We start from the raw sequence: 24,050 nt of genomic DNA on the forward strand, positions 1-24,050 counted from the left end.
ATCTCCAGAGATTAAGAAATTTTTCCCACCGGCCTGTGCAACGTTTTATGCTCGCAGATGAATAAGCCATCATACATCTTCAACCGTCGTCTTTTTCCTCAGGTGATTTGGGCGCAGCCACCATTGTATACACGTCACCGGCGATACAATATACCCGACTAGATTTTATCCTCCTCGTCTCTCGCTCATGGACTGCGCGTCGCGAAGTGTAGACTAAAAGTGTATATTTTGCATATGCTTGAGATTCCGAGAGTACAACCCTCGCAGGCATCGAGTCTCACAGAGAAGCAATAGGAATCTCGATTGGTGTAAGTGAATTGCGAGGTGCGGCATCAATACCATTGAATTCTACTGGCAAATTGGTTTACGGATTTTGAGCCCAGAAATCAGCTCGTCGAAACAAGAGCCAGTTTTCTTATTGTCCTTTCGAATTACTCTTCATTTGGGTTTGCTGTTTTGATTGCGCTCTTGCAAACAGGACCAAATTGACAGCTACGAATACAATCAGCCACAACTTATCTAACACATCGTACAGCTGCAACAAGACCCAATCTTTCGATATTTTGGGGGCGAGATAAACAGCAATGTGATTATAACTGATTAAAAGATATTGCGGCAAGCCACGCATCATCGGAAAAGGCCAAAGGATCGGACGTGCGTGGTGCTGATTGCTGCGACGAGTTCGCAAATCATGTGCAAATAAGACAGGTTGCCTGTTTCCGAGCCTCTCTCCAACCTCTGTCGACAAATTCCGTTTACGGGGTAGAATCCTCATCATGTACGGCGTGCGGTTGGGTTGCATTCGAATGGGGCTTATTTGCTCACACCACGCATCCGTGCTTGAGTGCAACTCGCCAGGGACCCAGCTGGATCGGGCTCACGTGATCCGAGTCACGCGCTCTCAAGGTTCCTCAGCTATCAATGTACAGCACAACTACGACCAATAACCCTGGCCCAAAAATCTGCAGCAATGGACTTTGACGATAGGCCGGGACCGGAAGAGCCTTTCCCATACCCACTTAACATAACGCGGGAGGACTTTGCCGATGTGGCGCTGTTTGATCCCGACGAATTTCTCTTCAAAAACCACCGGTATACGTCGCTCGACTCGCTAATTGCAGACCTCCGATCGCTCTCGAAGTCCCTCAATCAAGACTTGCTTGACTTGGTAAATAATGAGTATACTAACTTCATTGAACTAGGCCAGTCTATTGGCAGCTGCCTCGAACTCATCGACAATTTGTCTGTGGAGGTGTGCAAATTCAAGGCCTCATTGGGCCAAACGTTTGTTGATTTTTCGGAGTCTTCCGCCACCGCAAAAGCGATTCTCCAGCACAAGCGGTCGCTCAATCTCTTGAAGAACAAAATCAAGGTCATTCTCTTGCTCCATGAGCAATGCATCTCTTTCGAAACACTTCTAGCCTTGGACGTGGCTGACCTTTCTCCTGGGCGCTTGGACATGAAGTTGCATACATTAACAACCCTCCATCTCTCCATTGGGAAGATGTATGCTTTGATTATTGAATCTGCCAGCGGAGCGCAGCATGAAAACACCTCAAGCTTCAGTCCAAACGGGGCGACTGAGACTGAAGCGGATAACCATGCATCCAAGGTAGACAATCCGGAACGCGGGTCCACAAGATCACAAACCTCTGTCACCTCGCAGAACCTGGCTAACACGGAAACCTGCCAGTTTTTTGACAATGTGGTCAAAACAAAAGTGTTGACTCTCAAGTTCGAGTTCAAACTGTACTTGGACGAGCTCTTGGTGATGGCCCGGTCTCGGTCGCAAGAATACAGAAACTTGATATTGTCCATACTACAGACCTACAGAATATTGGGGATGAGTTCCGAAGCCGTGCAGACGCTCCGAAACAAAGTTTAGTATGGGGCCTTGAGCGGAAGCGTAGAGGGCAATAGAACGTGATAAGTGCTAGCCAAGCAAAGCTGGAACCACCAATTGAACACCGACTCCAAGCTCACTACGCATGTCACCTGGCACTCAGCAGCGTGGAGCCCGATCACGTGACACACGTGTATGTGTCCGAGTGTGCCACCAGCGGCCCAGTCCACACATTTGAATGGCCAGACACACATATGGGCACCAACGGCGGCTGAAACCTGGCCCACCAAGACGCTCCAGCAGATATGAAAGCGTTTTGGGTGTGCAAATGGCCTATACAGCCTCAGCAGGCTGGTGTTTACGCGCGCCCCAGCGTAATCGTGGGCACCAACCAAACCGCGACAAATGCACTTACTGGGGCCAACTGTGTGCGCGGCACGACTCCCAAAGATTAGACACGAAAAAGCGAGTCTCGCCTGGTACGACCTTAGCATCCGACGAAACACACAAAAATGGGCCTTGGACAGTGGATTGCGAACTACCAGAGCTGGGAAAATGTCGACAAAAACGAGTTGCCGAAGGAAATCCCCGAGGTGGAAGAAGTCGGCGCCACCTCTGCTCCACTTTTGAGTGCTTCCTTCTTCATTGGAGCCAAGTGCAAGCCATACAATGACGACTTCATGTTGTGCAAAGACGAGCACAATGGAGGCACGGTCGAGTGCTTGAAGGAGGGCAGACGCGTCACGAGGTGTGCTGTTTCCGTGTTGAAGGACATAAATAAGTACTGTTTCGACGAGTTCAAGTTGCACTACGAGTGCCTCGAGCAGGAGAACCACGAATTGGGCTCGTGCAGGGCCACGGAGCAGATCTTCAATAAGTGTGTCTTTGACAACTTGAAGTTGGAGAAGAAAATCCCGGGTGCTGACGAGCAGGTCCACACGAAGATGGACCGTATCTACTCTGGCACGGGGTACGACAAGAAGGCGGCTGCCGCGTTCTTGGAGGCAAGAAAGCCAGCATCCGAGCCCTCGCAATAAGCAGCAGGACCGGCACATTAACCTCCCTACCTCACGCAAGAGCGGGCCAGGCTATCTACGCATCCAAAGTCCTTCTTGGCTGCACCTGCATAATCTTCTACCGGTGTCCTTGGGGCCAGAAACCAAGTCCATACAATAAACATTTTTTCAGAGCTGGAGAATCCATACGTGTAATTCTCAAGAGACGACCGACGTGTCTTGGGGGCGATCAAATGCATATTAAAGGCATCAGTCCGCACAGTATACGTCTATTAAAAGCATTCTTAAACTTTCTTTGACTGTCGGCCTTGTCAAGAGACCAGACTGTCTTCTTCAGGCATGTAGTATAAGCCGCTATTGTTAAGGGTCTTCTAGGGCCAGGCTTCTAAATGCGCACTTATAAGTTGTCCATACAATGAGCGTGATACTCAAGGGTTTAGAGCCAGCATGGCACAATAGGATCTGGAGCCTGCAAATTATTAGCCTTGCAAACAAAGGAGCTTCTATTGAGAACCACCATCCCACAATGATCTGTTCAAATACCATCTGTTTACACAACTATTTTCAAGTAGTAGTCCACACTAAATGCGGAAGAAAATCCAGCAAACATCTTCGAGCTTCTCTCCACACAATGCGTATTGACCAATGGTAGAAAGCCGATACAGTAAGGTTGGAGATCTTACAGGCAGCAGCTACTGAGACGTCTCGGTTCATGCAATGAGCATGTATTCGGACATTTCAAAAAGCATCCACCAGGTGCCACAGTGCATAGCAAGCTTAAAGTCCATGCAATTAACATAAGGGCAGTAAGTACGTACAATAACAACTACTAAAATCACGGTAAACAATGACATCTACTAAAGTCATGTTAATAAATAACTACATACCATTGCCAAGTCAATACAGTAACATCGACTGAAATGACGTGAACACAACGACATCTACTGAAATCATGTTAATTAAAACTACATACTATAGCCAAGTCAGTACACTCAACATCTACCAAGAGCAGCAGGTAAATACAATATCTTCTACTAGAATTTCCATGCAACAAAAGATCTAAAGAAATCAAGTTCACAACAAATGGACCATAGCCAAGTCCATGCAGTAACATCGACTAAAATCAAGTCAATTCCATGCAATCTACTAAAATCAAGTGATACAAAACTACATACCATAGCCAAGTCCATAAACTCAACATCTAACAAGACCAAGCTAATACAATAAGCCCGGACCAAAATCCAGTTACGATAAAAAATACACATAGCCAAGCAAATACAGCAACATCTACCTAGCGCAAGCCAATACAACACACAACCACCACAAAACCACCACACAACCACCGCAAAACCACCAAAAACCCCAAAACACAGTCTGCCTGCCTTCCAAACCAAACCATCCATCACAGCCTCATTGAAATTATCATCAACCCTAATCACCAGTCCAAACCTGTGCCACCAGAGCCAGACGGCCGGCGGGGTCGTGCGCGCACCGGCGCATCAACTGGCGCATCTTCAGCACGCAACAACTACCCAAGTACTCCTCTTATAGCCGCGCTATCTTCTCACCACCGGCTCTGCGCATCTTCACGGCAGCCGTTTTTTTCCCCTACAGCCACACACTCACACCTGCGATGTTTGGTGCCAGCTCCGCCCCCGGGACCGGGTTTCTGGGCCAGAACAAACCGGCCAGCTTCCTGTTTGGGTCCTCCAACACCAACAACATGAACGCCAACAACACCAACAACACCGCCCCCAACAACAACACAAACGCCGCCTCGGGATTTTCGCTTGGCGGCAGCAATGCCAACTCGGCCTTTGGAAACAAGCCGGCAGGCTCGGGGTTCGGCGCAAATGCCCCGGCGGCTTCGGGGAACCTATTTGGTGGCTCCAGCGCCGCTGCAGGATCCGCCCCCTCCTCCGGGGGCCTTTTTGGAAATACGGGCACAAACACAGGCAACGGCGGCACGGCGCCCGGCGGCTTGTTCGGCGCCCCTGCCACAAACACGGCGCCGGCCACAGGCACGTCTCTTTTCGGCGGCAACAACGCGGCCAGCAGCAGCACCGCGTTCGGCAAGCCCGCCGGTGGGCCGCCCGGAGCCCAGCCAACCACAGGCGGCGGGCTTTTCGGCTCGTCGCAGCCCGCCCAGCAGGGCCCGGCGGCGGCAGGCGGGCTTTTTGGCGGCGGCTCTGTGCCTGCGCAGCCATCTGCTGCGCCAGGAGGCGGTTTGTTTGGCAACAAAAGCACGTCCGGCGGGCTCTTTGGCGCGCCGCAGGCCGCCAATGCCGCCCCCAATTTTGCCCTCAACAACAACAACAACAACAACAACAACAACAACAACAACAACAACAACAACAACAACAACAACAACAATCCCGGGATGCCCGGCAGCACGGCCAACAGCGCGCAGCCCGCGTTCAGCTGGTCCGGCCAGCAGGCGCCCGGCGGCCCGGCCAGCACGTTGAGCGGCTTGGAAATCAAGCTCCCGGCCAGCTCCAAAAGCCAGCCGGACGCGTCTAACTACACGCCGGCCGTCAACGACCAGTTGACCAAGCTCCGCGAGCAGTGGGACCCCCGGTCCGCAAAGTGCGCGTTGAAGACGCATCTCTACAATAAGTTCAGCGAGCAGGAGATCGCCGTGCTCTTGCAGCAGCCGCGGCCTGCCAGCGAGTCCCCCGAGGACTGGGAGAAGGCCATGGCGCAGCGGCCGTCGCCGCTCCACTACCCCGTGAAGGTCACGTCCTTCACGGAAATGGCGCAGCGGGTCGAGGTGCAGTTGGAGCATGTGGCCAAGTCGCGCGTGTTCCTCAACAACATCTACGAGAAGCAGGCGCAGTTGTCGGCGCAGCGCGACTTGGACACCACCACGCGCATTATGAAGGCCAAGGCGCGCCACACCAAGCTCTCGCGCCGCTTGTTGAAGTTGGCCACGCTCTTGGCGGTCTTGAAGCTCAAGGGCTACCCGTTGTTGCCGGAGGAGGAGGAGATCTCGCGGCAGTTCCAGGTGTTGAACGCGGCGTTGAGCGACCCCAACGGCGCCGTGGGGAAGCTCAGCGACCTCTACGCGCGCTTGGCCATCTTGAAGGGCCGGAGCGAGGACTTGTCGTCGCAGTTGGAGTCGTCCATCACGACCATGAACGGCGGGCTCAACACGCTCGCGAGCTCCTCGTCTGCTGCCGCGGGCGAAGGCGCCACGCCGACCGAGCAGGCCATCCTGCTGTTGACCAAGCTCTTGTACAAGCAGCAGATCGGCCTTGGCTACCTCAACGACGTGGTGCAGCAGGACTTGGCTGCCGTGGACAGGCGCACCAAGTAAGGCGCCGCTGCGCCCTGCGGGCCTACATACCTGCACTACACTCGTGCGTGGATCATTGCACTCCTTCATTAATGCATACTTAATTCACGCCCCGTCACCAGAAGCCTCTGAACTTGCCGTTCGCGTTGTGCTTCTCGGCCAACCACGGGAGCTCCTCGTCAAGGTCCATCAACGCACCCGTGCTGATGACTTGGTTCATGTTGACCTGGACCTGGGTGTCCGGCGCGACGCCGGTTAGGCGTGCCAACGCCGAGCGCCCGCTGTCGACCAGGAGCGGCTCGATTTTGTGTAGCCTCTGGAAGTTGTGGCGGACATGCGGGAGGACGTCCATGGCCGCGTGGTTCCCCGACAAGAGGAAGAACGGAGACTCGCTTGTGGACGGGCTGATCTCGTACTCGCCCTGGAGGTGCTGGCCCTCCGCGAGAAGCTTGTGCTGGAACGGCACCATGAACCGGCCCTCCAGATATAGCTCGTCGTTTTCGATGTAGCTGTACCTGGGAATGCCGCAGATCCGGCGGATGTACGCCAGGAGCTCGTTCAGGCGCTGTTCCAACTGTGCCGGAGTGGCGTCCAAGGCGTCGTCGGCCGGTGCAAACGGGTCGATCTGCGACGGCTGCTCCGACGCATTGAACACCACGGTCACGATCTGCCTGAACGGGTTGCTCAGCGAGTGGCTGGACTGTTGGACGTGGAAATAGTCCACCGGCGCAATGCTGCGGAAGTTCTGGAGAAGAAAGTCCACTTCTTTGGCACAGCTGGGCGCGGGGGACAACCTGAGTCTGGCGCAGATGGTGTAGTTGAAGTAAAGCGCGCTTCGGGCCGCAAGCGACATGGCGGTTGTTGTGTGCAACGAGGCTGTGGCAGTACGGGTGGCCGGGTTACAGTACAGCGAGTGGTGGTGGAAGAATCCGGGAAGGCGGAGTGGGGGCTGTATAGACGCAAACTTTCGATGAGTATCGATTTCCAGGGAGTCTTCGAGAGTGGACTGGGCGAAAACACAAGGCCACTGTAGTGATCCAGGGTGGCGGTCAGCTGTCTTTAGCGGCAGTCAAGGGCAGTGGGTGTAGGAATTAACCGAAGGCAACAGGAATTGATTAGCAGTGATCAGAGTACGCTGTAGGAGTCAGTAGTCATCAACAGTCATCAATGGTAATCAATAGTCACCAACAGTAATCAACAGTAATCAATGGTAATCAATGGTAATCAATGGTAATCAACAGTAATCAACAGTAATCAACAGTAATCAACAGTAATCAACAGTAATCAACAGTAATCAACAGTAATCAACAGTAATCAACAGTAATCAACAGTAATCAACAGTAATCAACAGTAATCAACAGTAATCAATGGTAATCAACAGTAATCAATGGTAATCAACGGATTTCAACAGGAATCAACAGTCACCAACAGTAATCAACAGTAATCAATGGTAATCAATGGTAATCAATGGTAATCAACAGTAATCAATGGTAATCAACAGTAATCAATGGTAATCAATGGTAATCAATGGTAATCAATGGTAATCAATGGTAATCAATGGTAATCAATAGTGACCAACAGTAATCAACAGTAATCAACAGTAATCAACAGTAATCAACAGGCACCAACAGTACTCGGTAGCTTCGACAATAATCGATATTCAACAGTGAGAGGTCAACAGCAGTCAGCGAACGGCAGTCAGACCAGCAGTAATACCAGCAGCAAAGCAACAGAAACCAGCAGCAAAGCAACAAAAAAGCAGCAGCAAATTATAATCGACTTCTGCAACGCCAGCCTCAATAAAAGCTCCCACAAGAAATGCGCTCCCAGACCCGCGTGCGCATCGCATCTCCACAACGAGGTCCTGTACTGATGTGCTCCATATATCAGGGCCCCGGGGCCGCGTGATGTCTCCGCCATTCGCAGAAAAAAACACCCATGTCAGCTTTGGACAGGCTCTCGGACGCGTTGTCACGTGGCCTCAACCGCGCGGTGGCCCCGGCGCTCCTGCTTGTGGTGGTCCGGCTCTATAAAGACTGCCTGACCAAGGAGCTGTTTGCGGCTGCCACGAAGGCCTTGGGTTTTTCGGATGCCCTCGCGGCGTCGCTCTATGTGTACGTAAACGATAATATAGGTCGGCTTGATGAGGAGGTTTCTAGAGGCGGGGGTCTGGCGGTGGGACCCGCACGTTCGATTGGGAAGAAAGTAGCAAAGCCTGTGGCCAAGACCGGAAAACGGAGATTGCGGGCGGATTTGGAGGCGGAGTTGGAGGGGGATTTGGAGGCGGACGAGGCGGGTTTGAGGGAGGGTTTGAGGGAGGGTTTGAGGGCGGATATGAAGGCGGATATGAAGACGGACTCAAAGACGGACTCAAAGACGGACCCAAAGACGGACCCAAAGACGGACCCAAAGACCGGGCTGGAATCGAATATGGGCCCCGGCCCTCTGCACGCCGCCACCGCTCTGAAAAACCTCGTGGATGGACTCAGCGATTTGAGTGCCGACGAGGCGCCGGCGCCGAGGAAAATTGCATTCAAGAAAATCAAAAAAGCCCATGCCCGGCGCATCAAGGAGGTGTGCGGCGGCGGTGGACATCTAGCTGGAGGCCAAGAGGGGGAAGGACCACACTGGGCCTCGGCACCTACGCTTTCTGCCGTCTCGGATCAGGACCAACGGCTTCCAGCCACAGCCCTGTTGAAGGAAGACACGCGTGAGTCTGGTGGGGCCGGGCCTTTGGCCAACACAGGCGGCCACCAGAATTCTACCTCAAGCGGTCGGATCAACCAAGCCAAAGCCCTCGACGAGACCAGAGGCCTTTACGGAGCAAGAGACCTTTATGGAACAAACGACATCCATGGAACAAACGACATCCATGGAACAAACGACCTCCATGGAACAAGAGACCTTGATGGAACAAGAGACATATATGGAACAAACGACTCTCATGGAAACCAAACCCTCCCTGGAACAACAGACATCCATGCACAAAAACCCCTCCCTGGAACAAAAGTCCTCCATGAAACAGGCGTCCCTGCTCCCCCACATGAGCCCCTGGACGCCGCCCCCAGCTGGTGGCTGCGTCTGTCGGGCGCCTCCACAAACGACCAGGAAGACACTCAGCAAAACATCGACAACGACCGCGGCTGGTACACCTTGGAAGACTCCGCCACTGCTGCCGTGGACCAGTACCGCGACCTCGAAACAGAGTACCCCTCGTCAAGAAGCCACAGGCCCCGGCCGCAGCTGGGCCGCACGTCTGGCGGCGGATTCAGTGCTCTGGGCGAGTACCTCGACTATGACCACCAGGGCCTGGCCCGCGCCCGCATCCCCATCCAGGCGCATTTCGTCGTGCCTCCGTTCCTCCGTGGCTCCGAGCACCACCTCTCGTTGCAAATCGGCCTGAGCCGCACCGGCCGCAGCTTCGGGCCCAGCGTGGATCCCGTCAAGGACCCGGAGTCCGAGTTGGCCGTGGCCGCCCGCTCCGGCAGCCACCTCATCAAGGACCGAAAGGAGAAACACGAGCGGGCCAACCAGGCCAAAGAGCGCGTTGCCGCACCCACGGACCTGCCGTTGAAACACGACCCGCCTGCCCCCATTCAAGACCTGGACACGGCCGACTACTCGTTCGAAACCATCCAGCAGCAGAGGCGCTCGTTGCCCGCGTTCCACGTGCGCGCCGAGCTCCTCAAGGTCATTGCCGAGAACCAGATCGTCGTGGTGGTGGGCGAGACCGGGTCCGGCAAAACCACCCAGATCACGCAGTTCTTGGCCGAGGAAGGCTACACGAAAAGCTTGCACCGCGACGGCGCCCGGCGCCTCGTGGCATGCACGCAGCCCAGACGAGTGGCGGCCATGTCCGTGGCGAAAAGAGTCTCGGAGGAAATGGGCGTTGCCCTCGGCGACGACGTGGGCTACACCATTCGTTTCGAGGACAAGACGTCCCACCGCAAGACCAGAATCAAGTACATGACCGAGGGTATTCTCCTCCGCGAGATCCTCGAGGACCCGTGCTTGGAGCAGTACTCGTGCGTGATCATGGACGAGGCCCATGAACGCTCGCTCAACACCGACGTGCTCTTGGGCTTGTTCCGGAACTTGCTCCGCCGCCGACGCGACCTCAAGCTCATTGTCACGAGTGCCACCATGAACGCCGAGCGCTTCACGCGCTATTTCGGCAACGCACCGCAGTTCTTCATCCCGGGCAGGACGTTCCCGGTCGAGGTGTTCTATGCCAAATCACGATGTGCGGACTACGTGGAAACGGCAGTCAAGCAAGTCGTCACCATCCATTTGGCCAACCGAAAGGGCGACGGTGATATATTGGTGTTCATGACGGGGCAGGAGGACATCGAGGCCACTTGTGAGTTGATTAACGAGAAACTTGCGTTGCTAGAAAACCCGCCCCCGCTCGACGTGTTCCCGATCTACTCCACTTTGCCTGCGGATGTCCAGAAGAAAATCTTCACCAAACACAGCCTGGAAAGACGCAAGGTGGTGGTGGCCACCAACATTGCCGAAACCTCGCTTACGGTGGACGGCATCCGCTATGTTGTGGACTGCGGCTTGGTGAAGATGAAGTTGTTCAACCCGAAGCTCGGAATGGATGCGTTGCAAATGGTGCCAATATCCATGGCAAACGCCCAGCAACGAAGCGGCAGAGCGGGAAGAACCGCGCCAGGAATGGCCTACAGGCTCTATACTGAAACTGCTGCTCTGCCGGACCAAATGTACGCTCAGCCCATTCCGGAAATCCAGAGAACTAATTTGAGTGCCGTGATGCTCTTGTTAAAGAGTTTGCACGTCCAGGACATAGCGAAGTTTCCGTTCTTGGACTCGCCACCACTTGACTTGCTCGCGTGTTCCCTCTACGAGTTGTGGGCCATGGGGGCACTCGAAAACCTGGGCAACCTTACGCCTCTTGGATCTAAGATGACACAATTCCCCATGGAGCCTACACTTGCGAAATTAATTATTTTGTCATGCCAGAACGAGTTCCACTGCGCTTCAGATATCATCACCATAGTGGCAATGTTGTCTGTCCCCAGCGTCTTCTATCGGCCGAAGGAAAGAGCGGACGAAGCCGACGCAATGCGAGAAAGATTCTTGGTGGCTGACCTGGACCACTTGACTCTCCTCAATGTCTATACCCAGTGGGAACAACGAGCAAAGACCAAAAACATGACGATGGGGAAGCTAGCAGCCTGGAGCAGCCGGCATTTCTTGCACCATAAATCGCTATTACGAGCGAAAGATGTCCGCACGCAGTTGGAAGCAATCATGTCCAAACTCAATTACCCATTGCTCAGGGCCAAGGACGACTCGGACATCCGCAAATGTATTTGCGCGGCCTACTTTCACCAGCTGGCTTCACTCGAGAAAATGAGTGGCGGCAGGGGTCAAGCAGAGTATGCCAATTTGAGACAGAGTTACATGAAAATGTTCCTCCATCCTACCTCGGCTCTTGTGGGTGGCGCAGACTTAAGTCCCCAATACGTCGTTTACGACGAGCTTGTGCTCACCAAAAAAGAGTATATGCAATGCGTGACCGCCGTTGAGCCCGAATGGCTCTTGGAATACGGCTATGTTTTCTATGGCGTGAGTGCAAAAGTGAGGGAGGAATTGGAGAGCGAGAGAGGTATCAAGCTCATAGACCGTTCTGAACTCGAGATGCAGATGAAACAAAGTGATGCGCAGCCCGGGGGACGGGAAGAAAGACCCACCCAGGTGAAAAAAATGAGAATCAACCGGAACTTCTAATTGCTAGTTGGTTCGGCACTATATACACGAAACAAGAAACAAAACAAGAGACGTTTACTTGAGTTGGACGTTGTCTATGAGGCGTGCGACAGTACCGTCCTCCTTGGGTACTCTGACAGCAACAGAAACCGTGGCACCGATATCTTTATCCACAGTCACTAGCTCATCCAAAGTTTCCGGGTGTGAAATGGCAACATAATCAATTTTCCAGTCTTGCGGCATGTTCTGATAAGTCTTGTCGATGGCTTCTCGGATGGCCTGCGCGGTCACAGACATTCCCTCATCCTGGGCCTTGGCAAAAAGTGTTCTGGCAGCAACAAGCCCTTGGTATATGATCGTACACTCGTCCTTTGTTTCTGGAGACAAGTACTCGTTACGAGACAGCATGGCGAGGCCGTTTGGCTCGCGAAGAGTGTCCAAGATCTCAACCTTGGTGTCTATTAAGAGATCCTTCACCAAGTTCTTGATGACGACACATTGCTGGGCGTCCTTCTGGCCGAAGTAGACGCGGTCGGGCGTGACAACATTGAGCAATTTGGTGACCACCGTGGCAACTCCCCGGAAAAACGCCGGTCTCAGTGCACCCTCAAGCTGCTCCGAGAAGCCTTGCACGGTGACAAACGCACCTTTCTGTTTTTCGACCTCCAAAACGATCCCCGAGGGGTAGAGCTCCAGAATTTTGGGCACAAACACGGCATCTACGGGTTTCTCTGAAAACTGCTCATCCAACATGGCGAGGTCTCTGTCCAAGGTTCTAGGATATGCGTCCAAGTCTTCGTGTGGAGCAAATTGCGACGGATTGACGAAAATCGACACCACCGTGCGGTCGTTGTCTTTGATGCTATGGTGGACCAAATGGCAATGTCCCGCATGTAGAGCACCCATGGTGGGCACGAAGCCAACAGACTCCTTATTCAAAAGACACTGTCTTCTCCACTGGCGGACCTGCTGGACTGTGCGAAGCACTTGAATGGCGCGGGTCATTTTTGATAGAAGAGGGCACCGAGGCTATAAATAATCGACCGACCAATTGAACTCTTTTGGGGCCTCGAATGTTGACGTGGCTTTCTTAAATAAGTTGGGAGGGAGAGGTGATTCAGCTCATCTCTGGCATTAGCTCGTATAGAGTGCGCATCGGGTTTTTTTCCCGTCATGGCTGCGGCCTCAGCCGAGTGCCTCGGTATTTCTGGGGTAGGAGCCATACAGGTCCTGGCATTGAACTTTTGGCCAACAGAAATATAGAAGAGGAAAAGGCAATGACGATTCGGAAACTCTATTGAAAGCAGAAGAAAAGAACTGGAAATAGAGACACCAGATGTTCTGCACCGTCGAAACTATTTCTTGGCTCTGCTCAATTTTCCTTGATTTACCAAGATCTTCTTTGCGCAAGGATACGATTTGCAGAGGCTCGGTTCAGGTCAGTATTTTGACAGCAGCTGCTATTGGTAGGTCTTTGGGGTGGGATTTGTCCGTGAGAGGTCCACATTCCGGGAGCCCGGCCTGAGACCAATTTCAAAATAGAGATTCATTTTGATCGCCATGTGAAGAAGGAATTGCCAAAGGATCAGCTATTTACGCAGACTGTGCTCAAACAAAAGTGCAAAATCAGAAGACACTGCCCGAAACCCTGTGTCCACAATCTCATAATGCTACACGCTGCGTCCAATAAACAAGAACGTGCATGAAACTGAACACTCGTGACAGCATCTCAGGCAATATTTCAATTTCTTACGTTCAAGAATATTGAGTCAGAGTGAAACCTTCCGACACCAAGCCACGAAGCTTAAATGTACGAGACCATACACACAAAAATGCATATCTGAGAACTGAAGAAAGGCAGAGTCAAGTACTTAGGGTCCAGTGATGCAAGCTGGAATTTTTACCCAAAGGTCTATTCAGAATAGTGCAGCCTCGGATGCGTGAATCTAATACAACACAGTACTCATGTACGCTTGACACTTTTGCAACTACACTGAATGGAAGATCCTTCATATAATTTACACCTGGATCAGAGGTATATAGCACAGCTAGCATGTTGTCCGACACGCCAAAGCCAAAGACTGGCTTTAGTGTGCATGGGCTTGAACTCCACACTCACAGCAATGTGGTCAACCATCTCATTCAAAAACATCCCAACATTTCCCCTGGTATTTGGTATCTATAAGAGTGCCCGCAAGCGCATGCCTGGGTGCAAGACGCGAAGTCACGTGCACGCGATTTCACATATATCGAAAAAAAAAAGAATACCGGACTCATCTAGCTCATCGCATCTCATCGGGCAAAAATGGCTAGCAAGGAAGTTGTTTTGGCGCACGTCGCCAAGTTCTTGGCTAGTGACGAAAGCCTTCAAAAGGTGCACCGTGCTTTGGAAAGCTACGTGAAGAAACAGAATGTGACCTTGCCCACTGTCGCAGGCGATTTGGAGTCAATTCTCGAGAAAAACGAAAGCAACACAGAGCCAGCAGCGGCCGAGAAAGAGAGCAGCTCGGACTCGGATTCCGACTCCAGCTCTGACTCGGACTCGAGCTCTGACTCGGACTCGAGCTCCAGCTCCGATTCAGACTCTAGCTCCAGCTCGGATTCGGATTCTAGTTCCAGCTCGGACTCGGACTCCAGTTCTGGTTCTGACGCTGACACGGAAAGTGACAACGAGTCCGAAGACGAGATGCAAAAAGATGACTTGGACACGAGCTCCAAGACGGAGTCAATTCCTGAGGCCGAGCCAGCCACGCCTGCCAAGGCGAACGCTGGTTCCGATTCCAGCTCCAACTCGGACCTGGACTCGGACTCGGACTCTAGTTCCAGTTCCAGTTCCAGCTCCAGCTCTGACTCCTCTGACTCTGACTCTGATTCGTCTTCTTCGTCGTCTTCCTCGTCGTCTTCTGACTCATCCTCGTCGTCTTCTGACTCTTCCTCGGACTCCTCTTCTGACTCCGAGTCTGAGGCTGAATCCAAGAGCACAAAAAGAAAGGCCGAGGATGACGGAATTGCCACCAAAAAAGCCAAGGTGGAGGCCAAAGACGAGTCGCCTGCCATCCCAGCCTCGGAGGACGAATTGAAGCCTGGCCAAAGAAAGCACTTCTCGAGAATCGACCGCTCGAAAGTATCGTTCGAGGCCCAGGCACTCCAGGACAACCAGTACAAAGGCGTGGCAGGCACCTGGGGAGAAATGGCCAACGACAAGTTGTTGCAGGTTCGTGGAAAGGACTTCACCAAGAACAAGAATAAGATGAAGAGAGGTGCCTACAAGGGTGGCAGCATCACCATGGCGTCAGGCTCCTACAAGTTCACCGACTAAGTGTGCCGCACTGAGAAGCCGGGTTCTTGGGTATCATTATTGTTAATACTACTAATAGAGCAAGGCCCGCTGGCACGCGGGCCGCATCTTCCAGGCCAGTTTACGCTGAGGGAAGGAAATAAAAGAATTTATGATGCAAGGCAATGTCTCGCTTTGGCCACGATTTTGGGGATGCGGAGGGGCACACGGCCGGGCTGATGATGCTGTGACTAGCATTGGTGGTGTGTGGAACAGTAGTGTTTAAATTCCGAGTACCCGGCACGGTGAATGTAAAACACTTTTTTTATATCATTGTCTGTAGCGCTTTACCCGTCCTCTTTTGAGATTTATTGATGATGGCTAAAAATGCTCGGTTTTCACTGGTTTGGTTACGGCCAGAGAGCTACTGCCCCAAATTCTAAGTTCGCTCATGCGACGCCCCAGCACATTTGTGGAAACTCTTCTTTTTAGCAGACCCGCCAGAACAAGTAAGGACGGCGTCATAGCCCGCTAATTAGAGAGCCTGCAATAATTCAATCCTCAGGGGTTCAAAATTTGGTTTTGCCAAGTTGAGGTGAGGCACCATTAATGGTGGCCTCCGCTGCGAATCTGGTGTGTTCGAAGATGACATTGGCAATCCGACGTGTCCCGTGGCAGAGCCCTGCGAGGAATGTAATTGAAGAAATGAACAAAAGATCATATCTCTTCATCCATTCTTCCTTATACGAGGTTTTCCAAGAGTGTTTACACCGTTAAGTCTGACGGATCACAGGATGTAAGCGAAGAAAGTGCTGTGGCATTATCGGGAGTTGCTTTTCTTCCTTTTGCGAGTCAGGGATTTGAAAGTCACCCTACTGATGGCTTCGTTTCTGCTTCTTTGAACCGTGGAGTCTTTGCTAGCATTTGTTTGATCTGTTCATGATAGTTTCTTGAGCTATCACCTGGTGTCGATATGGTCCTTGTCCTGTGTACCACTTCTTTTCATGCTTAGATATAAACGATTCTATTTTTCGTGAAATTCCACTCGAAGGGTGTGCAGAAATGACCCGTTTTGTGAAGCAAGAAGGTATACCATTCGGAAGTGGCTTGTTGTTGTAGGTTGGCTTGTTCGTTGTTCGATACGATTTTGTTCATGTGATGAAGCAGTCGTATTCCAAGGTACTGATTGTATCAGCTATCGTTCTGGAGTGTATCTGTCAACACCATTACCCGATGACCTTTAAGTTGTGTCAGTAGTTCGACAATGCCATGGCCTTCGTTGCGAGGTCTCGCCAGTCTTGACTTGTGGATTCCTGGGAACATTGTTTTAATTTTGAAATCATTTTTTTCAAGTTCTCTGGCGGTCATACATTTGATCAAATCTTTGTACACCGTTTTTTAACTGACAAAGATGTTTCCTAATATTTGGCAGATCAAGTTAAGGCTCAGATATCCCAATTCGCGTGTCATAAATGGGAATATGGATAGAATCTGCCCTATTGACCCAATTTATTGGATTACACAGGGATGTCGTCAGATCTTTGAAAATATGAGACCTGGGGAATCGGAGATGTTCTTGTTGAGATTCGGGATAGATTTGATACCAAGGATTTTAGATCTTTTATGGCTTATTCTGCAATTGTTCATTTTCTCGAAAGCTGTGACTATTATTTCGGGTTTACAGTCGTCTATATCTTTGAGATATAAGTTAATGTCTACACTCGCATGGTACTCATTGTTTGTGGTTGGACTTCTTAGTAGTAAAGGTTGATACGTTCATTCAGGTTGAGTTGAGCTAGAAACGGTTCCAGTGCCAAATTAAAGAGAAGACGCAACATGGGACCACCACTGTCGTCCTTCAGAATGATCATAAATATCATTTCTTACTATTCTCTTCCGACATCGTTTACGATCAGACAGCATCATCAGCATAAACTTCATCCTCCACACCCTCCACTATCATCCTCCACTGTAATCATAAACATCATCCCTCACATTCTTGACTATCATTTTTCACTATCGTAATAAACATATTTTACGATCATTTGCCCTACCATCACCAACATCCTCTGTACACCCTTCAATATGACATTCAACTATAGCCATAAACATCTTCTTCCACACCCACCACTATAAAAAAAGTAAAACCCATTTTTCACATCCTTTATCATCGTGCACCACTATCATCCTCTAACATACATCGACATCATGCTCTACTATCACCCTCCTCCATCATGATAAACATCATTTTCATAGTTTTAATGATCGTCCTTCACAATCACGATAAACATCATTCTTTACTAACATCCTCCACTATCGTCATAAACATCATCTGCGCACCTCTCATTATCGTTCTTCATTATCGTTCTTCCCACAAGCCTTCACTATGATCATAAATAACATCTTCCGATTTGGCTTTGGAAGAAGGTGACTGTTATATCTATATGTTCAATAAACACATGTGAGGCTGAAAATGTCACCCAGGTTCTCCGATGTTCCGTTGGACAAATGTTCGTAGTGTGGGCTACTTCTAGTGTGAGTCTACTTTGCTTACCTGTGGTGTACTTCAAAGCGCGTTCGTTTCCAACTCCATGACTGATTATCAGCTATCACTCCGGAAACAGAGATCGGACACACAAGAAGCGCGCTATTTGAAATCTTCATTTGGTGTAGTATGGTGTTTTTTCTGGTTGAAAGTACCAGCACTATACAAAGCCATTTATAATTGGAGAATTGATAACTTTTTGTCTAGAAACATTGTTCTTTCACCATTGTGGCCACATCCCTCACCATGGCCCGTCACTATTATCTTTTACTATTCCCCTCCCCTATTATCATAGATATTATGAAAATGGTCTTGCACATACATCATCCTTCACTATCACTATAGACATCAATCAGCATGCCTCACCACCAGCATCGACTGTTCCGTTCAAGTATCCTCTCCTCTATCATCATAAACATCATCCTTCACATCTTTGACGATCGTCCTTCATTTACCATCATTCTCCCCTATCATCATAAATCTCATCTTCGCTTCATTATCATCCCTCACAATCCCAATAAACATACATTGTAACTCATCCTAATTAGCCTTCTAATCACCATAAGTATCATCTTCACACCCTTCACTGATACTTTCACTATAATCAAGAACATTGTCTTCCCTGTCAAACATCCTCCACTATCATCATCGTCACATAACACCATAAACATTATCTGCGCACTTGACCATCGCCCTTCATTATCCTTTCTCTCAGTTAGTCTTTCTCATTAAAAACATTTTCTTCCATCTCCCAAAACCCTTCACCCTTCATTGTCCTTTGTTCCAATTAGTCTTTTTCATCAGAAACATCATCTTCTAACACCCTTTACCATCTTCCTTCAGACAGAACAAAGACATTGGTGTTGTAGAACTTGAAACACGTAGTATGAGAGTCGATCGAAGTGTGTACACCTGTAATGCTTTACATGCTCTATCTTGCTGAGTATCTGAGTATTTAGAAGGCTACTGCTCACCATCCAAACGAGTAGTTCTGAGGTTACTGCTCATCATCCAAATGAGTTGTCTCATGACTCCCTCCGCAGTGAAGAAGCGCTTCATTTTCAAAGCATATTTGGGCTTGAAATGAGATTCAGCAGGTGTCTTTCGTTCAATAGCTTATTTTTATTTTGTCTTGACTGCTCTCCCACTGTCAAAACTTATTTTCTCGAACCTTGAAATTCCTACTGACTACAAGCAAGGACCTCTCTTAGGCTTTCATACCAGATGTATGGATACAAGTCCCACCCAATGAAATTCGATTTGAAATACCAATCACATGGTGGTTTGCACTTGAAACAAAAACAAATGTAGCATATAATAGGATCAGTCATTGTATCTATACTTCACGGGGGTGAATATTGAACAGTAATAAAAGCATGCTCATAGAGCGAGAATTGCTTGCCACCCAGGTCAAATCTCCTCCGGTTACTCCCCAGTCTTGGACTGTCACGCTGCCCACATTGCCTGTAAGTTCGACACCTTGTTGGAGAAGATCGACAGAAGAACTGGTAAGTCCTTGGAGTCCGCGCCTAAGTTCGTCAAGTCCGGTGACCCCGCCATTGTCAAGATGGTCCCAACCAATCCAATGTGTGTTGAGGCTTTCACCGACTACCCACCTTTGGGCAGATTCGCCGTCAGAGACATGAGACAAACCGTTGCTGTCGGTGTCATCAAGGCTGTTGAGAAGACCGACAAGGACAGTAAGGTCACCAAGGCTGCTCAAAAGGCTGCCACGAAGTAAGTCAACTAGTCTAAGTAGTGTGCTTTTGTTGGTTCCAAGTTTAAGTAAATGCCTTGTTTTGAGGAGTTCACCAATCTGGGATCCATCAATGACTCATAAAGAGTTCGGTAGAAACGAGACGAGTCCAAATCTTGTTGAGAAATAATCTGCTGCACTAATACCAAAGCTTACACGGAGGTGTTGAAGTTGGTGGAGTGAGTGATTTTGTACAAGGTGTTCAAATGATTTGAGTATATTTCGGAAGGTAAATCTGAAAATGGAAACGCACGATTCAAACCGGTAAGAAGAGCAGAAAACATTTTAGCACTGCGTTCCTCAACAACCTCTTCTTCGGATTTCTCTTTTTTCTTAACAGACTTTCCTCCTTTCTCCAATTAGTCATTCTCATCAAAAACATTCTCCTCCATCCTCCAACACCCTTCCCCATCACCTTTTTATCCTTTCTCCCAATTAGTTCTTCTCACTAAAAATACTCTCTTTTTTCCTCCAACACCCCTCACCATCATCCTCCAACACCCTTCCCCATCACCTTTTCATCCTTTCTCCCAATCAGTCTTCTCATCAAAACCATCCTCTTCCATCCTCCAACACCCTTTCCCCTTCCTCTTCACCCTCCCCGATCGAACCCATCACCCCAGCTTTCTCTCCGCGCGCACCAGTTGCACCCATTCCACAACGGCTGCGCTCCTGCGCACTCGCCTTCACAGCGCCCGCGCAACGCAACGCACATCGCTCCAGCCTCCATACTCCTTCTTCCTCCCCAAAAAAAACCCGTCTGTTTTCCCCAGCTCCCCCGGAATCCAACCACGGCCTCCCCCCGCGCGATGTCCCGCCCCAACTACGCCGACATCGAGCGCGGCAACTTCTCCGACGACTCGCTCGGGTCGCCGGACGAGGCGCCTTCCAGCGTGCTGGCCGCCAAAGACGACGACTACACTTTTGGCCACAAACCCCGCAAACGGAAGGCCAAGGCGCCGGCGGCCGCGGCACGTGCTGCCGGGCCCGCGGCTGCCAAACGGGGCGCGCCCATGGCCGCGGCGACGGGCGCAGCCGCGGCCTCGCACATCGCCGCCAGTCTCTCCGACGAGGAGTTCCATGAGGACGAGTTGCTCGAGGTGACGCCCGAAATGCCCGCGGACTACGTGCCCGACGCGGTGCTGCGCGTGTTCGGGCGCCTGGACTTCCTGTACTTGAAGTTGAAGCCGGACCACTTCTCGCGGCCCGTGTGGATCTCGCCCATGGACGGGCGCATCATCCTCGAGTCGTTCTCGCCGTTGGCCGAGCAGGCGCAGGACTTCTTGATCACCGTGGCCGAGCCGCGCTCGCGGCCCTCGCACATCCACGAGTACGCCATCACCACGTACTCGCTCTACGCGGCCGTGTCCGTGGGCTTGGAGACGGACGACATTGTCCTGGTGTTGACGCGCCTCTCCAAGACGCCCATCCCGGACTCGTTCCTCCAGTTCATCCGCGACGCCACGGAGAAGTTCGGCAAGGTCAAGCTCGTGTTGAAGCACAACAAGTACTACGTGGAGAGCACGCACGCGGAGACGCTCCAGACGCTCCTCCAGGACCCGGTGATTGGGCCGTTGCGCGTGGTTTTGCCCGCGGCCCAGCACGGCGTGCCGCCCGCCAAGCCTGCCGGGCCGGGCCCGGCGCCGGGGCGCCACGACGACGTGTTTGCCGCGGTCGTGGGCCCCCCGGACGCCGCCAACATCAACGCCAACGGCAACATCAACGGCAACATCCATGGCAGCGCCACTGCCACCACCGCCACTGCCACCGCCACCACCATCAACACCAACGCCGACGACGACGACGACGACGACGCGTTGGACGTGGTGCACTCGTTCGAAATCTTGAGCGACTCCGTGGAGATCGTCAAGAAGCGCTGCCACGAGATCGACTACCCCGTGTTGGAGGAGTACGACTTCCGCAACGACCACCTCAACGCCACGCTCGACATCGACTTGAAGCCGTCCACGCAGATCCGCCCGTACCAGGAAAAGTCCTTGGCCAAGATGTTCGGCAACGGCCGCGCGCGCCTGGGCGTGATTGTGTTGCCGTGCGGCGCCGGCAAGACCTTGGTGGGCATCACCGCCGCGTGCACCATCAAGAAGTCCGTGATCGTGCTCTGCACGTCCTCGGTGTCCGTCATGCAGTGGCGCCAGCAGTTCCTCCAGTGGTGCACCATCCAGCCCGAGAACGTGGCCGTGTTCACCTCCGAAAACAAGGAGATGTTCTCCAGCCAGGCCGGCTTGGTGGTCTCCACCTACTCCATGGTGGCCAACACGCGCAACCGCTCCCACGACTCGCAGAAGGTCATGGACTTCTTGACCGGCCGCGAGTGGGGCTTCATCATCTTGGACGAGGTGCACGTGGTGCCCGCCGCCATGTTCCGCAGGGTCGTCAGCACCATTGCCGCACACGCCAAGCTCGGCCTCACCGCCACCTTGGTGCGCGAGGACGAGAAGATCTACGACTTGAACTTCTTGATCGGGCCCAAGCTCTACGAGGCAAACTGGATGGAGCTAGCCCAGAAGGGCCACATTGCCAACGTCCAGTGCGCCGAGGTCTGGTGCCCGATGACCGCAGAGTTCTACCAGGAGTACTTGCGCGAGACCGCGCGGAAGCGAATGCTCTTGTACATCATGAACCCCACCAAGTTCCAGGCCTGCCAGTTCTTGATCCACTATCACGAGAAGAGGGGCGACAAGATCATCGTGTTCAGTGACAACGTCTACGCGTTGCAGGAATACGCCTTGAAGTTGGGCAAGCCGTTCATCTACGGCCTGACCCCGCAGCAGGAGCGCATGACCATCTTGCAGAACTTCCAGCACAACGACCAGGTCAACACCATCTTCTTGTCCAAGGTCGGTGACACGTCCATCGACTTGCCGGAGGCAACGTGCTTGATCCAGATCTCCTCCCATTACGGCTCCAGAAGACAAGAGGCCCAACGCTTGGGCCGCATCTTGCGTGCGAAAAGACGTAACGACGAGGGCTTCAACGCTTTCTTCTACTCGTTGGTCTCAAAGGACACCCAGGAGATGTACTACTCCACCAAAAGGCAGGCATTTTTGGTTGATCAAGGTTACGCCTTCAAGGTGATCACCCACCTCAGTGGCATGGAGCAGTTGCCGGACCTCGCATACGCCTCGGCAAGAGAGCGGAGAGAGCTTCTCCAGCAGGTTCTCTTGAAGAATGAAGATGCCGCGGGCGTGGAAGTCGGTGACGATGAGGGCACCAATTTCATGGGAAGAAATAGACTCAAGTACGAGGGCAGCAATGCTTCGCGAACCGCAGGCTCGCTCGCCGGTTTGGCCGGTGGCGAAGACATGGCCTACATTGAGTACAGCAAGAACAAAAACAAGGAGCTCAAGGAGCATCACCCCTTGATTCAGAAAATGTACTACAAGAAGAAAAAGTAGCTGGACAGCTATCTTCCGTCGAGAGTACAAATAATGCATATTCAATGACGCATCGCGGGCGCTCATACACGAGGTTAAACAATACATACCTAGTCATACGAAGACCCCACAAAGCTACCAAACTCGTCATCGTCTTCCTCCGCGAGTATGGACGCGGACCGCGATCCTGAGCTGGGCAACGTCAAGGACGTCAGCATCGTGAGCTCAAGCGCAGACAACTTGCTGTCGTACAAGAACTTCTCCTGGAAGTTTCGGAAGTGCCTCCGATATATCTCCAAGCTCTCGGAAAATGACGACGCGTTGTACGGATCGTCAAATTGTAGCCCAAGCGCTACCTGGAGCAAGAATCCTTTTTCCGAGTTGTGTATCGGGCTGTACCCAGTGTCGGGCAACTGAGAGATGATCTGATAGTATTTGGACGACTCCGGTGTCATCTCTATGGTGTCGGATCCATCGTTTGCCACTCTATATTCCAAATCTGTTTCCAGAAAGGGGTTGTACCACACCTCGGCCCACGGCACCACGTCTTCGGGGGCTCGAAACGGACTTGGATCCGTCTCTGCTGATTTCCTGTTATATAGCTCTAACTTGAGACGGAGCCCCATGTACAGAGCCGATTCCGGCGACACGGCAGTCTGCTCCTCCTCTGTGAGGCGCATAGATCCTTTCCATACGATACTTTTTTGGGGCCAGTTTGCAAGAGACACGGGGCCCGGGGGGATCTTGAAAACGGACACGCCATGGCACTCGAAGTGCACGTTTGATATCAACATCAAGAGAAGAGGGGCAGAAACACACACGTGAATGGGATTTGGATAGGCGGTCTAGTGCTGCTGCAAATGAAACAGCCTGGAGCTGTCTCTTAAACTACGAGTAGATCGGTTTATAGATAGTTCAGCCTTAGTGGATAGGCCTAGTCTATCTGTCGTATTCTCGATGTCTAAAAAGTGTTATCCTTCTTCAGGGATGTCTCAGCCTCACGCTCCTTTATAGTTCGGAACCCTTCTATACAGTAGGTGAGGGGTAACCCCGATCAGGAATGTTTAGACTCTTCGTCCTTCGTATTATACAGGATGCCCAGAATCTATAATCTGGCTCATGTCGTATCATAACATTATCTCCCCAAAATTAGAATGTTCGTCCTCGAACATTTAGTTATCATGGAT

The 24,050-nt window shown here is 51.6% G+C and overlaps 11 protein-coding genes across 11 annotated transcripts in view; 7 read left to right on the forward strand and 4 right to left on the reverse strand.

Annotated features, from left to right (window-relative positions):
* Positions 1–970: 970 nt before the first annotated feature.
* METBIDRAFT_78189 (Golgi transport complex subunit) lies at positions 971–1,885 on the forward strand (the record flags this gene model as incomplete). Its single annotated transcript, XM_018858841.1, has 2 exons — positions 971–1,528; positions 1,667–1,885. The coding sequence occupies 2 exons, from the start codon at positions 971–973 to the stop codon at positions 1,883–1,885; spliced, it is 777 nt and encodes a 258-aa protein (XP_018711642.1).
* A 470-nt stretch (positions 1,886–2,355) lies between these two features.
* METBIDRAFT_42258 (uncharacterized protein) lies at positions 2,356–2,880 on the forward strand (the record flags this gene model as incomplete). Its single annotated transcript, XM_018857519.1, has 1 exon — positions 2,356–2,880. The coding sequence occupies one exon, from the start codon at positions 2,356–2,358 to the stop codon at positions 2,878–2,880; it is 525 nt and encodes a 174-aa protein (XP_018711643.1).
* A 1,612-nt stretch (positions 2,881–4,492) lies between these two features.
* On the forward strand, positions 4,493–6,175 carry METBIDRAFT_78191 (FG-nucleoporin; the record flags this gene model as incomplete). Its single annotated transcript, XM_018858842.1, has 1 exon — positions 4,493–6,175. One exon carries the CDS (start codon positions 4,493–4,495, stop codon positions 6,173–6,175), a length of 1,683 nt encoding a protein of 560 aa, XP_018711644.1.
* Positions 6,176–6,269: 94 nt separating this feature from the next.
* On the reverse strand, positions 6,270–7,007 carry METBIDRAFT_78192 (uncharacterized protein; the record flags this gene model as incomplete). The annotated part of the gene is made up of 1 exon (XM_018858843.1): positions 6,270–7,007. One exon carries the CDS (start codon positions 7,005–7,007, stop codon positions 6,270–6,272), a length of 738 nt encoding a protein of 245 aa, XP_018711645.1.
* Positions 7,008–7,551: 544 nt separating this feature from the next.
* On the reverse strand, positions 7,552–8,056 carry METBIDRAFT_31738 (uncharacterized protein). The gene has a single exon (XM_018855903.1). The coding sequence runs from the start codon at positions 8,001–8,003 to the stop codon at positions 7,839–7,841; it is 165 nt and encodes a 54-aa protein (XP_018711646.1). The 5' UTR covers positions 8,004–8,056; the 3' UTR covers positions 7,552–7,838.
* A 3,909-nt stretch (positions 8,057–11,965) lies between these two features.
* Positions 11,966–12,895, reverse strand: PAN6 (pantoate--beta-alanine ligase; the record flags this gene model as incomplete). Its single annotated transcript, XM_018854065.1, has 1 exon — positions 11,966–12,895. The coding sequence occupies one exon, from the start codon at positions 12,893–12,895 to the stop codon at positions 11,966–11,968; it is 930 nt and encodes a 309-aa protein (XP_018711647.1).
* A 1,262-nt stretch (positions 12,896–14,157) lies between these two features.
* SRP40 (Srp40p) lies at positions 14,158–15,628 on the forward strand. Its single transcript, XM_018855904.1, has one exon. The coding sequence runs from the start codon at positions 14,196–14,198 to the stop codon at positions 15,207–15,209; it is 1,014 nt and encodes a 337-aa protein (XP_018711648.1). The 5' UTR covers positions 14,158–14,195; the 3' UTR covers positions 15,210–15,628.
* Positions 15,629–16,495: 867 nt separating this feature from the next.
* Positions 16,496–17,170, forward strand: METBIDRAFT_176130 (uncharacterized protein). Its single transcript, XM_018854725.1, has one exon. The coding sequence runs from the start codon at positions 16,579–16,581 to the stop codon at positions 16,936–16,938; it is 360 nt and encodes a 119-aa protein (XP_018711649.1). The 5' UTR covers positions 16,496–16,578; the 3' UTR covers positions 16,939–17,170.
* Positions 17,171–19,114: 1,944 nt separating this feature from the next.
* Positions 19,115–19,453, forward strand: METBIDRAFT_41287 (translation elongation factor EFTu/EF1A; the record flags this gene model as incomplete). The annotated part of the gene is made up of 1 exon (XM_018857377.1): positions 19,115–19,453. A coding segment is annotated over one exon (339 nt), but the record flags the coding sequence as incomplete, so codon positions are not given.
* Positions 19,454–20,277: 824 nt separating this feature from the next.
* METBIDRAFT_42730 (TFIIH/NER complex ATPase/helicase subunit) lies at positions 20,278–22,884 on the forward strand (the record flags this gene model as incomplete). The annotated part of the gene is made up of 2 exons (XM_018857577.1): positions 20,278–21,051; positions 21,091–22,884. The coding sequence occupies 2 exons, from the start codon at positions 20,278–20,280 to the stop codon at positions 22,882–22,884; spliced, it is 2,568 nt and encodes an 855-aa protein (XP_018711651.1).
* Positions 22,885–22,928: 44 nt separating this feature from the next.
* Positions 22,929–24,050, reverse strand: part of METBIDRAFT_176197 (uncharacterized protein) — a 3,269-nt gene continuing 2,147 nt past the window's right edge. The window contains exon 2 of the mRNA XM_018854726.1: positions 22,929–23,664. Within this exon, the coding sequence (XP_018711652.1) occupies positions 22,974–23,664 (691 nt within the window). The 3' untranslated portion in view covers positions 22,929–22,973. The remainder of the gene's footprint in view (positions 23,665–24,050) is intronic.

Source organism: Metschnikowia bicuspidata (genome assembly GCF_001664035.1).
Source record: "Metschnikowia bicuspidata var. bicuspidata NRRL YB-4993 chromosome Unknown METBIscaffold_3, whole genome shotgun sequence".
NCBI classification, from domain to species: domain Eukaryota; kingdom Fungi; phylum Ascomycota; class Pichiomycetes; order Serinales; family Metschnikowiaceae; genus Metschnikowia; species Metschnikowia bicuspidata.

Coding starts and splice junctions, on each gene's coding strand:
- SRP40 (XM_018855904.1), top strand. CDS start 14,196: ATGGCTAGCAAGGAAGTTGTTTTGGCGCACGTCGCCAAGTTCTTGGCT.
- METBIDRAFT_31738 (XM_018855903.1), bottom strand. CDS start 8,003: ATGCGATGCGCACGCGGGTCTGGGAGCGCATTTCTTGTGGGAGCTTTT.
- METBIDRAFT_176130 (XM_018854725.1), top strand. CDS start 16,579: ATGTTTCCTAATATTTGGCAGATCAAGTTAAGGCTCAGATATCCCAAT.